Source organism: Wyeomyia smithii, chromosome 2 (genome assembly GCF_029784165.1).
Source record: "Wyeomyia smithii strain HCP4-BCI-WySm-NY-G18 chromosome 2, ASM2978416v1, whole genome shotgun sequence".
NCBI lineage: Eukaryota > Metazoa > Arthropoda > Insecta > Diptera > Culicidae > Wyeomyia > Wyeomyia smithii.
The window spans coordinates 180,180,622-180,195,528 of record NC_073695.1 but is presented as its reverse complement, the minus strand read 5'-3'; the positions used below and the strand labels follow the sequence as shown (position 1 = coordinate 180,195,528).

General features: G+C 35.2%; 1 protein-coding gene across 3 annotated transcripts in view; it reads right to left on the bottom strand.

The window, feature by feature from the left end:
- The window catches only part of LOC129721519 (alpha-L-iduronidase), a 146,346-nt gene that overhangs the window by 114,214 nt on the left and 17,225 nt on the right, over nucleotides 1–14,907 (bottom strand). For 2 of the 3 annotated variants that reach the window (XM_055674190.1, XM_055674191.1), the window contains exon 7: nucleotides 1,523–1,643. In XM_055674190.1, coding sequence (XP_055530165.1) covers nucleotides 1,567–1,643 — 77 coding nt within the window. In that variant the 3' untranslated portion in view covers nucleotides 1,523–1,566. Of the gene's footprint in view, nucleotides 1–1,059; nucleotides 1,644–14,907 lie in introns of those variants that run through there. The other variant, XM_055674189.1, reaches the window with a different exon arrangement.

Below are 14,907 nucleotides of genomic sequence, written 5' to 3'. Positions count from 1 at the left end.
CACGCCACGCAACGAAGCGCAGAGAATGGTATAATTTGAAAATGAGCGGAGACATTCACAACATGGGAATAAAACAAACGTCACTGAGCGGGGTAATATTATGTGTATCAATGCGTATACCGCATGCGGATCAACCATGATGCATTTATGCGATAACTGGATGAGTGTTGATTGCATTCCCGGAGAGTGATGCCGTATTGCATCACCTGACATTTAAACTTTGATTGTAGCTTGACAATTATACTTGCAGTTTTGAACAACGAAACTATTTAATTAGGTTAGAGAACAGATCAGTCTACAATATGCAATACAGTTTGTGTCAATTGTGCATGCAGTCGCTGAGTAATACGGGTTTGATGGCCATTTTTCGAGGTAAAATTTAATTTCTTTTCGCCGGGAATGGGTTAAACGAACTTTTTTCAGGCTATCACAAATAATTGAAAAATATTACGGAGCGATTTTTATCAAATTGAAACTGCGATTAAGATCCGCTGCATTTGCGCAGTAGTGTGATGTTCATTATAACTCGATAATATTTTGCAAGATATTGGTGTTCAAAATCCGGTCAGTTAGTGGCAGCAAGATAATGAGCACATGAAAATGTACATTCTCTATACACAAGCCTGCAAGCAGCGGAGAGCGAGCGAAGGGAAAACGAGCTTGTAATTGGCTGATCGTTCACGATTTTCAACTAGTTTAGTATAGAAAGGATATTTCAATTATTACACCACAATCTTGGGCAAAATTTTGCCCATCGATCAAACCATTGTTGTTTAAAATCCGTTCAGTGATAGTAATATGACAAGCACTTAAGAACAATGTTACAACACTGGTTGCAGCTACGAAAAGCGTGCTCGAGGTTAGTTAAAACTTGCGAAAATGAACTTGAAACAGTGAATTTTCAACTCAACTTCCCTGCAATTTACTATCGCAAAAATATACCAATTATTACAGTACTAGCTTTGGGCAACCTCCACTTTTAGATCAAGACATTTTTATTACTCTTATCACACCCACCTTACTTAAGTAAGTCCTTTGTCGACAAAATAAAATTACCAATTGTATTTAATCATCGATTTATTTATAAATTAACTACACTCGAATTACTGAATTTGCCAAGATGCATACTAAATTTACCACCAGATCCTCTTCATTTTGGTGTAACTTTTATCATACGGTGAATGTTTTTAATTTTTCAAACTAATGTAAATGTCACTACGACCATTTTTTAACATTACGTAGTGAAAAAAATACATTCAAAGGACATTTTCTTTGCCTTTAATCTAACAAATGGTAATTTTTAGTCTTGTCTCTAGATTTGAGAATGTAAATATATCAGCTTGTTCCAGATCCCAGTGACCTAAATCACGCATATTCAAGAAAAATTTTGCTATTTTTATGTGAACCATTTACTATCTACTATTTAATGATCTACTGATTTAATGATGCGCGTCTTACTTTCTATTACCCAGGCAACATTACTATATAAGACTTCAACATATAAAAAAATCACCAAACCTACATCAACTAAATGAAATCCATCGACGTCCTCCATAGTTGTTTCAATCAACCTTCATAATGATTGGATTTCGAAAATGCTCCCAGCCGACCGAACATATCCACCGATCGAACACGATACATGCCTAATTTATAGAAGAAAAGAAAAATAAAAGCAATATCAATTATTTATTAGTACCGTATATTAACTTAAGCATTCAAATGTCAGCTAATGAAGTTATATGACCCACTACTTTATCTTAGACCATCTGGTTTTATTTATTACTTCATCACATGAAATAAAAGTTAGAGCTATTGTTAAAGCTATGAACTGCGAAGTAGTTCATATTTTCGTTTTCAAAATATAGTATTTTATTCAGATGTAGCAGCTATTCATATATTTTCGCACTCGAGAATTTCTAAATTACTTTATGTAGTCCTAAAAAATTTCCTACTCCCTAAGTCTCTACCCATCTTTGTGTTTATTTGTGCGTGACTTTTTTTTACAATGCTTTTTATCATTGTTTTTTTTTTTTCTTTTATGGCAGTTCCCAAATAATTTGATAAATTATATATATATAATTTTTAATTTGTTATACGTTTTCGACAAAAATCTTGAGCTTTTTCGAATGATGTGTTGAACATGGCAAAGCATGGTGCTACATGCCGATTCGGAACTCGACCTTTTGTTTATTCATATACAGACTTCGCAGCCAACTGTTGAGTGTACAGGACAATTGCGAGGCTAGGCGCTACGACCCTACTAACACTAACAGTCTCTCCCGAGCCGAAACTCGAATCTACGACGACTGGCCTGTTAGGCCAGCATCGTACCTCGAAACCATCTGGGAGAACTTGGCATACTTTGTAATATAACTGAAAAGTTTTGACAGATTGTATGTACGATATCTTGCTAAAGCGGTCACAAAAACCCTTGCTTGCTGATTATTTGACAAATATCATTATTAACTTTCATTCAATTGCCAAACTAGGCAAATGATTTCCCATAAACCGTTTGACTACGAAATGTTTATACACAGGGGGTAGACAAAATTATTGAGACAGGCAAAATTTTGTCATTTTTAAATAGCCAGAACTTCACGAAAAATGAATCAATTTTGATGAAACCGGTTTCATTTCAATGGAAAATTAACCTGGTTTTTAGAATTACTTGAGAATTCGACATGACCTATGGACACCAGAAATGTTCCGGATTTTGGGAGTGTGTACCAAAATGTGTAATTTTGCAACGCGTATTACTTTTTCTAATGTCTTGTTTCTTTTAGGTTCATATATTTCCAATAAACTAGAATTCATTCCGAAATCATTGGTACCCAAAGGTTGAAAATCTGAAAATTGATTCATTTTTCGTGAATTTCTGACTATTTGAAAATTGACAAAATTTTGGCTGTCTTAATCATTTTGTGTACCCCCTGCACATGAATCCACATACATACATTGGGAGAGTATTGTTATATGCCAACTACAATAAGAACATGTTACAACAGACAACATGAGCTCGTAGTTACAGGGCGACCGACCATTCATGGCAGCCATTTACCAGTGTCAAACGTAAAATAACCAAAAACCCTTTTCTTGGAAGCTGAAGAACACCTGCAGAAAATAAACGTTCCTACGATTAGAGAACGAGAAACAACACAATCATTTCTGAACCTTTCTCTAGCAGCAGCGAAGTGCTTTTCAAAATTATACTTTAAAACTCCCAGGTTTGCTGCTAATAGTAGGGTAGGAAACATATTCTAAGCAGCTTTAGGAACCGCCTGTGTATTCAGACGAAATACTCGAAATGTGTTGAGTGAAATTCAAACAATAGTATATCAATCTGTTCTCAATCGTTTTCTCTGTCAGAACTTGTTTTCAGATTGTAAAACTAAGTTAGTAAACTTTGACAATCATCAATCAAAGTTACCAATCGAGGGACACTATTCCAATCACCCCGAACCTATTTTAAGCAGTTTTTATCTGTTTTGCAGGCGATTTTTTGCAGCATCCGAAGGGACTCCTGAATGGCTGCAATATAGGTCGATTTGTTTCAAATACTGTTTGTTCACAGATTTCATTGTGATTACCGGTATTTCTTATATTCGTAAGACAGCTAGACATTCAAAGTTTTCGTTTCCATCATTGAAATTGTCGATATTGATCAAAATGCAGGAGTTTGAGGCCTGTTTTCTTCGACTGATTAAAATAGGTGCTACTGCTTAAGCCGTTCCCTACCCTACTTGGAACTTTATCATTTGCTAGTTTTTGTGGCATTTTTTCAGGGCAACTGTTTGGTAATCAATAGTGATTTTTCTATATTATCCTGAACCGACCTGGTACAAAAATTACGACAATCCGTCGAAATTTAGCCAAGTAATATCGGTTCGAAAGTTGAGTTTACCAACAGGCACATAATAGGTTTTTTATGCTGTACTTCAGAACTTTATTTATGATTGAGATTGAGAAACATGCTAAATAGCAGTGGTGGGCTCTTTGCTGTTAATTCGTCAATTCGTTAATAGCGGATTGGCGATTTAGTCATTTCACTGAAGCTGATTAGTAAAAACGTTAGTGTTGGAAAACATTTGGTCTACAAGAGGATAACCGTTAAATCGTTTAATAATGTTGAATGTTGAATGCCCAGTGGTGGTAAATTATTTACAAAAATTGTGAATTAATGTTTGTGTAATGATACCAACTAAAGCATCCTATCAGAGTATTTAGGGTATATTATGTGGCGAGAAACGCGAGAAACTACCCAGCGTTTAAACCACAATTGGAGAAATAACCTGATACCGAGTATCAGTATCGCACATCCTTGTTAAGCTCTACGCGTGCAAACCAGGTTTTCAAATCAAGCTAATTAAATAAGTGTTGCAAAACTAAAGATTCAAACCGCCGCCAATGGTAAATTGGTAAGCCAAAACTCAACGCCGCACACAATTGTTTTGAGCTTCCAAATACTCGGAGCAAATTACAAGTTTAAATTGAATATGCCTAAGGAAAGCAACGATTTTAATTATACTTCAGACACGGATGGAGTAACTGCAGGAATCAATTTACAATAGCCTAAACTGTACCCACGGGTCTCTTTAGCAAGTTCCTGTTTGTTTTTCAACAAGACTAGTATGGAGGTGAAGCGAAATCAGCGACAACTTGTAAATTTGTCTTCATATGAAATCTAAAAATTTTAAGCAATGAGATATGATTCTCGTAAGAAACAATAGAACTTAAAGACTGTGGTGATACTGTGATCGATTTTTGTACCAGTATTTGAGTCAAGATTTAGGTATGTTGATAGATACTTTCCGAAAGATCTTTAAATTTATTGGTGAAATTTTTTTAAAGAATTTAAATTGGCATATTCTTTTACATAATGGATACAGACCGCACTTGTCAGGTTAACTATTTAATTAGTAAATCTGTACCTCGATTTTTACTAGTGACCTTCCTAATGTGGAAACATTAGAAAAAAAAGGACAAACCAAGTTCCAATAACAACAAATTCAAACAAAAATCATTCAAATCCTCAAGTACAACGATTAGCTCACTTTATAGTCGCTAAGATAGTTTTTTGTCTAAATTTTATTTTATTCCCCTTTTTTAATATCATTTTTTTTGTAATGGAGAAATGAGTATATGTGTCCAATCACAAATTGTGATTTCTCAACACTGTTAGAAATTTGTAATTTTGATTGTTAGGATTTGTTTGCTTTCGCAATTAGGACTTATCATTCGTAGGGATTTGAACCTACTTGTCAGAAAAGGGGAAGTAAATTTATAACTAACTTAATTGCTAACTTATTGGTTATAAAGAGAGCTTATCGTAGCAATTGAGGATTGCAACGATTTTTGTCGAAAATTGTTAATAATTTTATTTGACATTACTGGTTCAACACCAGTAAGTCTATGTAATTCGAGTGTACCAAACCAAGGAGGACGCTTCAAAATCATTTTCAGAATTTTATTCTGAATCCTTTGGAGCGTTTTCTTCCTTGTTGAACAGCAACTTGACCAGATCGGTACTGCATAAAGCATTGCTGGTCTAAAAATTTGTTTGTAAATCAAAAGTTTGTTCTTTAAACAAAGTTTAGAATTCCTGTTAATGAGAGGATACAATCATCTCGTATATTTGATGCACTTGGCTTGTATACTCTCAATGTGCTCTCTGAAAATAAGTTTTTTATCGTAAATTAGTCCTAAGTACTTGACCTTGTCAGACCAACTTAAAATAACCCGATTCATCTTGACAACGTGATTATTGTTTGGCTTGAGGAATTCCCCTTTTTTGCTTTTGTTTTTACAATCACATTCACATAACTGCGAAAGCAATTAAAATTCATCAATATAATAATATTTAAAAAAAGATCCAAATAAAATTGGACTTTATATTATATTAATCAGTGTTTGTAACAAGAATTCAACTGACAAAAATGAACAAGTTTTGATTAAAAAACCTAAATTAATCCACCTAGCGGTCAGACCCAGCCTTTCTCATTCAAACTTTTATTTGTTTAAATAGATTTACATAAACGCTTCAATCCAATAAATGTATATTCACTCTTCAGGTTCTAAAATATTGATGTTGTAATCTATACATATAAAAATGCAGTCCGGTCTGACTGCCTGTCTGTCTGTCTGATCCATAAAGGCTCGAAAACTACCGAACCGATCGACGTGAAAATTTGTAAGTAAGCGTTTTTGGTGCCGATAAAGGTTCCTATGATAGTTTGAGACCCCTTCCTCTCCTGGAAGGGAGGGGTCCCATACAAATGAAACATAAATTTCTGCACAACTCACAAACAACCCATGCAAATGAAACCGAATTTGGCATGTGGATGTTTTAAGGGGTAACAAATATGTCCATAATAGTTGGACGCCCCTCCCTTTTTTGGAAGGGAGGGGTTCCATGCAAATGAAACACAAATTTCTGCACATCTCAAGAACTAATCAACTAAATGGAACCAAATTTGGCAGGTGTATGTTTTAGTGGTAGTAAATATGTCGTAGTGGTCCCCGTGGTTCTGTGGTTAGCGGTGCCGGTCGGCTAGCTCTCCCACACGGTTGTGATATCGGGTTCGATTCCCGATCAGGTCGAGGAACTTTTCGAGCTGGAAATTTTCTCGACTCAGCACTGGGGCACGGTGTATCGTTGTACTTATCCTACAACATACAAAATGTGCCGAAAACAATATCGATAACGAATTCTCTCAACTAATCTAGTTGATCGAGACCGCATTAGCCCCCAGGCTAGCGTGCGATATTGTTGTTTGAAATATGTCCAAAATGTTTTGACACCCCTCCTTATTTTGGAAGGGAGGGGTGTCATACAAATGTGGGGTGTCATACAAAAGCTAACCAACTAAATGGAACCATATTTAACAGGTGAATGTTTTTAGTGGTAACAAATTTGTTCCATAATCGACCTCAGGCAACATTTTGGAATGTAAGATGGCAACTTCCGGTTACTGGAAAACAGCCAAAAATGGCCGATTTCCACCCAATATAATAATATCCGGATCTAGAATGATACAAAGGAGCTAAAATCGATCAAAATAGTTTTCAAATGCCATCATGAAATCCAAAATGGCGACTTCTGGTTTCGGAAAAACAGCGGCAAACGACCAAATACCACGCAATATGGGTATTTCCGGAACCGTAATGATGCACTGGAGCCACAAATCGACTTCAGATAACATTTTGAATTGTAAGATGGCAACTTCCGGTTTCTGGAAAACGGCCTGAAATGGACGACTTCCATTAAATATGAGTATTTCCGGAACCAGAAAGATGCACAGAAGCTGGAAATTGATCACAGACACAATCTTGAACTTTAAGATGGTGACTTCCGGCGTCTGGCGAACAGCCGGAAATGACCAAATACCATTCAATATGAATGTTTTCAGAACCAGAATTACGCCCAAATGACAGAAATTGATTTCACAGGCAATTTTAAAGTCCAAAATGACGACATTCGGTTCCTGAAAAACAGCCCAAAGTGAACAAATACCACCCAATATGATTATCTCCGGAGCAAAATGTTGCAAGAAGCTAAAAATTGACCTCAGTCACCATTATGAATTGTAGAAATGGCAACTTCTGGTTTCTGGAAAACAGCCAAAAATGGCCTATTTCTGTCTAACATGAGTATCTCCGGATCTAGAATGATACACAGCAGCTGAAATCGACCACAGACCCCATTTTGGATTCTAGGTTGGCGACTTCCGGTTCCTGTGAAACAGCCGAAAATGATCGAATAACACCCAATATTCTTCAACCAGAATAACGCTCATAGGCCAGAAATTATCTTAAATACCGTTTTGAAATCCAAGATGGCGACTTCCGGTTTGTAAAAAACAGCCCAAAATAAACAAATGCTATCCAATATGAGTATCTCTGGAACCAGAATGATGCAAGGAGCTAACAATTGACCTCAGGCACCATTTTGAATTGCAAAATGGCAATTGCTAGGAAACAGTCGAAAAAGACCAAATAATACTCAATATGGATATTTCCGTAATCGAGATGATGCATAGAAACCAAACATTAACCCTGAACATCATTTTGAATTTAAAGACGACCACTTTTAGTTTCTTGAAAACAACCAAAATAACTAAATACCTCCCAATATGAGTATTTCCAGTGTCAAATTGATGCCAGAAAATCTGCTGAAAATGACCGTATACCACCCAATATGAATATATTCAGAATTAAGGCGATGTACAGAAGCCGAAAGTCGAGGATGTTGCCATTTCGATAAAGCCAATCATTTTAAACAAAATTTGCAGCCAAAATTTGAAACCACGTGTTCAATCATAATTCATCATTTAACCCTTAACTAGCTCGCTCATCTGATAATAATATTGATCAAATCGGTTGTGTAGTTTCTGAGATAATGAAGTTTCGTGATTTTCACATTTCGGTACATTACAGACGAAGTTACAGTTCGATTACAGTAAAATTCAATAGGGTGTTATGGGGCAGCCTATTTGACACTAATTTTGTGGAAATCGGGTCAGCCATCTCTGAGAAAAGTGAGTGAGTTCAAGTAGTCTTCGGAATATATTCCTTTTCAAAGCTGGATTTCACATTTTTAAACATAAAAGGCAAAGTAATAGTCCGATTGCAAAACAAATCAATAGGGTCTTATGGGGCAACTAGACCTTCCATTTGAGACTGATTTTATGATAATCGGTCCAGCCATCTCTGAGAAACATGAGTGAGATTAAACAGTCTTCAGAACACGTTTCTTTTCATAACTTTTGAACCACAAGTTCAATTTTTCATAAAATTCAAAATTTAAGAGTTTTTCAGATTCATTTGAAACCAATCTTGTTCAAATCGGTTGTGTAGTTTTAGAGATAATGATGTTTCATGATTTTTACATTTTGATACATAGGTGCTTATTACAGGAATCACTTCACGGTGGAATCAGAGTGAAGTGAACAAAATCCTATTACGGGACTCACGTAAGTGAGAAAAACGTCGCAAAGTGACATCTGCCGCGGAATCTGGGTAATTAGAGTGTCATAGAAGTGAAGTGAGAACGGAAAAAGCGACGTTTCGCGTGGAATTATTTCACGACCATTTTGAACGGTGAAATGATTCCACGAAGATGCCATAAGTTTTAAAGTTGATTGATTTGTGATCTAATGGTAAATATTGGATTTTTTCTTCAGTAACGAAACGAATCAGAATTTGTTCCGTGCCTTAAAGCGGTCAAATTATCATTTTTTGCCCGATGAAAAAAATGCAACTAGTTTGCAGGAAATTTTCGATACCGAAAAAAACATTTTTTCTGATGCCGAATGTTTTAGAAATGCAGAACACGTCAATATCTAGTGTTATCTAAAAAAACGGAAAAAACGACTTTCTGGGACTTAGAGATTTTTGAGCTGTAAAACAATCTCATTTCACTTGTCCTATTCTCAATTTCACTTCACCGTCAATCTCACTCCACGGAGGTGATTTTTGTCACCTCACTTGAGGTGGAATCGGGCATAGGTCTATAAAAGTGAAGTGAGCGTGAGAGTGAAATATATTTCACCGTGAAGTGACTCCCGTAATATGCACCATAACCTCTAAACTAAAAATCCGATTAAAATGAAATTCAATAGGATCTTATGGGGCAACTAGACCTTTCATTTGCAATTAGTTTCATGAAAATCGGTCCAGCCATCTCTGAGAAACATGAGTGAGAATAAAAATCTGCACATACACACACACACACACACACACACACACACACACACACACACACATACAGAAAATGCTCAGCTCGTCGGACTGAGTTGAGTGATATATGCCATTCGGCCCTTTGGAGCACTTTTATACTTTCGGTTTTGCAAGTGATTGCTATACCTTTCTAGGAGAAAGGCAAAAATGATACATACAAACTAATATTTAATCAATTATTTCTGGCTTTTTTTTCAAAGATGCATTAAATAAAAAAAACCTAAATTAATCCACCTAGCGGTCAGGCCTAGCCTTTCTCATTCAAACTTATTATTTGTACAAATAGATGTACATGAACGCTTCAATCCAATAAATGTGTATTCACTTTTTGGGTTCTAAAATAATGATGTTGTAATTGGAGTATAAAATATGAAATTTGACGTAATGTAAATGCTCAAGAAGTAGCGAAATAAAAGAAATGACTCTTAATTTCGAACAATTCCATCACGAGCGATACCGGGAACATTCAAATGGTACGATACCACATTTAAATTATATTGAGGCTACATATATTGATCAAAACAGGTATAGTTTTAAGTAGCCTTTGAATATCTTTTTTTTCCATAACTTCTGAACCACATATCAAATTGTTATGAAGTTTGTTATTTGTAAGTTTGAGAGATGACTCGTTATGTTCAAATAAGTCGTGTAATCTTTGAGATAATAGATTTCGTTGTTATATTAACAATTTAATACATAACGGTTGCTTAGTTCGATTATAATCAAATGAATTGTAACGTATAGGGCAGCCAAACTTTGAAACCACGTGTTCAATCATAATTCATCAGTTAACCCTTAACTAGCCCGTTCATCTGATAATACTATTGATCAAATCGGTCGTGTACTTTCTGAGATAATGAAGTTTCGTGATTTTCACAATTCGGTACATTACAGACGAAGTTACAGTTCGATTACAGTGAAATTCAATAGGATGTTATGAGTCAGCTAGACCTTTCATTTGACACTAATTTCCTGAAAATCGGTTCAGCCATCTCCGAGAAAAGTGAGTGAGTTTATGTATTCTTCGGAATATGTTTCTTTTCATAGCTAGATTTCACATTTTTAAACATAACAGGCAAAGTAATAGTCCGATTGCAAAAAAATCAATAGGGTCTTATGGGGTAACTAGACCTTTCATATGACACTGATTTTGTGGACATCGGTTCAGGCATCTCTGAGAAACATGAGTGAAATTAAACAGTCTTCAGAAGACGTTTCTTTTCATAACTTTTGAACCACATGTTCAATCTATATAAAATTCAAAAGTTAAGGGTTTTTAAAATAGCCCGTTTATTTGATAACATTTCATGAAAATCGGTTGTGTAGTTTCTGAGACATTGATGTTTCGTGATTTTTACATTTTGAAACATAACCTCTTAAATAAAAATCCAATTACAATGAAATTTAATAGGATCTTATGGGGTAACTAGAACTTTCATTTTCATATAATTTCATTCAAATCGGTCCAGCCATCTCTGAAAAAAGTGAGTGAAAATAAAAATCTGCACATACACACACACACACATACACACACACGCACACACACGCATACACACGCACGCACGCACACACACGCACACACACACCAAGTGCCCTTTGGAGCACTTTCATATCTTCGGTTTTGCAAGTGATTGCTATATTTTTCTAGGAGAAAGGCAAAAAGGTGAAAAAATTATTAATTAGGAGTGAAATATTCGTGCTGAAGAAATAGCGAAATAAAAGAAATGACTTTGAATTTCGTACACTTCAATCACGAACAATACCGGAAACGTACGAATAGCACAATACCAAATTTAAATCTTGTTGAGGCCATATGTTTTGATCAAAGCAGTTACAGTTTTGAATAGTCTTTGAATTTCGTTTCTTTTCATAACATTTGAACCACATATCAAATTGCTATGAAATTTCTTACTTGTGAGTTTGAGAGACAACCCGTTCAAATGACACTAGATATGTTCAAATAAATCGTGTGATCGTTGAGATAATAGACTTTCGTTGTTTTTTATAATTTAATACATAACGGTTGGAATAAAAATACGATTATGGTCAAATAAAATGGGAACTTATAGGAAAGCCAAACTTTTCATTTGACACTAAGATTGTTGAATTTAGTCCAGCCATTTTTGGGAAAACGAGTGAATTTGAAAAGTCACCGGAACATGTTTCTTTACACAATTTTTGAACCACTTGTTTAATCACTATAAAATTCAACAGTTAACCTTTAACTAGCTCGTTCATTCGATACCAATATTGTTCAAATCGGTTGTGTACTATCTGAGATAATTAAGTTTCGTGATTTTCATATTTTGATACATTACAGACAAAGTAGCAGATCGATTACATTGAAATTCAATAGGGTGTTATGAGGTAGCTAGACCTTTCATTCGACACTAATATCGTGGAAATCGGTTCAGCCATCTCTGAGAAAAATGAGTGAGTTTAAGTAGTCTTCGGAATATGTTTCTTTTCAAAGCTGGATTTCACATTTTTAAACATAACAGGCAAAGTAATAGTCCGATTACAAAAAAAAATCAATAGGATCTTATGTGGTAATTAGACCTTTCAAATGACACTGATTTTGTGGAAATCGGTTCAGCCATCTCTGAGAAACATGAGTGAGATTAAACACTCTCCAGAACACGTTTCTTTAAATAAATTCTGAACCACACGTTCAATCTTCATGAAACTCAAAAGTTAGGCGTTTTTTAAGTAGCTCGTTCATTTAAAACCAATTTTGTTAAAATCGGTTGAGTAGTTTTTGAGATAATGATGTTTTTTGATTTTCACATTTTTAAACATAACCTCAAAACTAAAAATCCGATTGCAATGAAATTCAATAGGTTCTTATGGGGCAACTAGACCTCTCATTTGCAATCAATTTCATGAAGATCGGTCCAGCCATCTCTGAGAAAATCGAGTGAGATTGGGGGAGCGTTACATACACACACACATACACACACACACATACACACACATGCAGTAAATGCTCAGCTCGTCAAACTAACTCGATTGGTATACGAGATTCGACCCTTTGGAGCACTTTTATACCTTTGGTTTTTCCAGTGATTGCTATACCTTTCTAGGAGAAAGGCAAAAATACTGAAATATTTCATGATTGAAAAACTTATACGTGTGCAAATAAGTGTTACCAAGATGAAGAATTGATTATCTACAACTTTACCATTGACGCCATCTTTATCGGATTGATGATTTTTTTTGTTGTTGATTTTTTTTTTTGTATTTGATGGCAATAGTGTAACGTTAATGTCGAAAAATTAAAGACTACGTGGTTCGGTCTTCTTGAACCCCTCACCCTACCGTGAACTATAGAATAATTGTAAATGAGCGGTTCCATGCGAAATATGCTTATTTTAATATATTTTTTATAATTTTTGTAGACCTGAAACTTTGCACAAATAATAATATTTCTGTCCTTCTAAACAAATAAACACTGTAAAAAAATTAGAAGAAAAATCAGTAGTTTTACTTTTTTGCCTTTCTCCTAGAAAGGTATAGCAATCACTTGCAAAACCGAAAGTATAAAAGTGCTCCAAAGGGCCGAATGGCATATATCACTCGACTCAGCTCGACGAGCTGAGCATTTTCTGTATGTGTGTGTGTGTATGTGCAGATTTTCATTCTCACTCACTTTCCTCAGAGATGGCTGGTCCGATTTTCATGAAATTAATTGCAAATTTGCCCCATAAGACCCTATTAAATTTCATTGTAATCGGATTTTTAGTTTAGAGGTTATGTATCAAAATGTAAAAATCATGAAACATCATTATCTCGAAAACTACACAACCGATTTGAAAATTAGTTTCAAATGAACGGGCTACCAGAAATACTCTTAACTTTTGAATTTCATAAAGATTGAACATGTGGTTCAAAAGTTATGACAAGAAACGTGTTCTGAAGACTGTTTAATCTCACTCATGTTTCTCAGAGATGGCTGGACCGATTTTCATAAAACCAGTGTCAAATGGAAGGTCTAGTTGCCCTATAAGACCCTATTGATTTGTTTTGCAATCAGACTATTACTTTGCCTGTTATGTTCAAAAATGTGAAATCCAGCTTTGAAAAGGAACACATTTCGAAGACTACTTGAACTCACTCACTTTTCTCAGAGATGGCTGACCCGATTTCCACAAAATTAGTGTCAACTAATAAGTCTAGCTGCCTAGTAACACCCTATTAAATTTTACTGTAATCGGACTGTAACTTCGTCTGTAAAGTACCAAAATGTGAAAATCACGAAACTTCATTATCTCAGAAACTACACAACCGATTTGATCAATGTTATTATCAGTTGAGCGGGCTAGTTAAAGGTTTACTGATAAATTATGATTGAACACGTGGTTTCAAAGTTTGGCGGCCCTATACGTTCCCATTTCATTTCATTATAATCGAACTTAAGCAACCGTTATGTATTAAATTGTTGATAAAACAACGAAATTCTATTATCTCAAAGATTACATGACTTATTTGAACATAACTAGTGTCATACGAACGAATCATCTCTCAAACTTACGAAAGTTATGGAAAGAAAAGCAACTCAAAGACCTGCTTTGATCGATATATGTGGCTTCAACATAAATTAAATGTGGTATCGTACTATTTGAACGTTCCAAATTCATTGATTCCTTGCGATGTTTTTAAAGTCTGCAAATGCACGACGAATTGGACATAGGATATGATCAAATTCAAATAACAAATCGTTTGGAATGATTGGTTTTATCGAAATGGCAACATCCTCGACTTTTGGCTTCTGTACATCGCCTTAATTCTGAGTATTTGCATATTGGGTGGTATTCGGTCATTTTCAGCAGATTTTCTGGCATCAATCTGACACCGGAAATACTCATATTGGGAGGTATTTAGTTATTTTGGTTGTTTTCCAGAAACTAGCAGTGGTCATCTTTAAATTCAAAATGATGTCCAGGGTCAATGTTTGGTTTCTATGCATCATCTCGATTACGGAAATATCTAAGTTACAAACGTGGTTGCGGTGATATCTTTTTAAAAAAGATTGCGACCTATCGTTTGGAGTGTCTACACAGAACTAATTTTTATTCGTAACAATAATTTCATCGATCCCACGATCGCACTTAGAAATATGCAAGCCTGCAACCTATTACCTGATCTATATGCTGTGACTGCAAAAAATGTGTC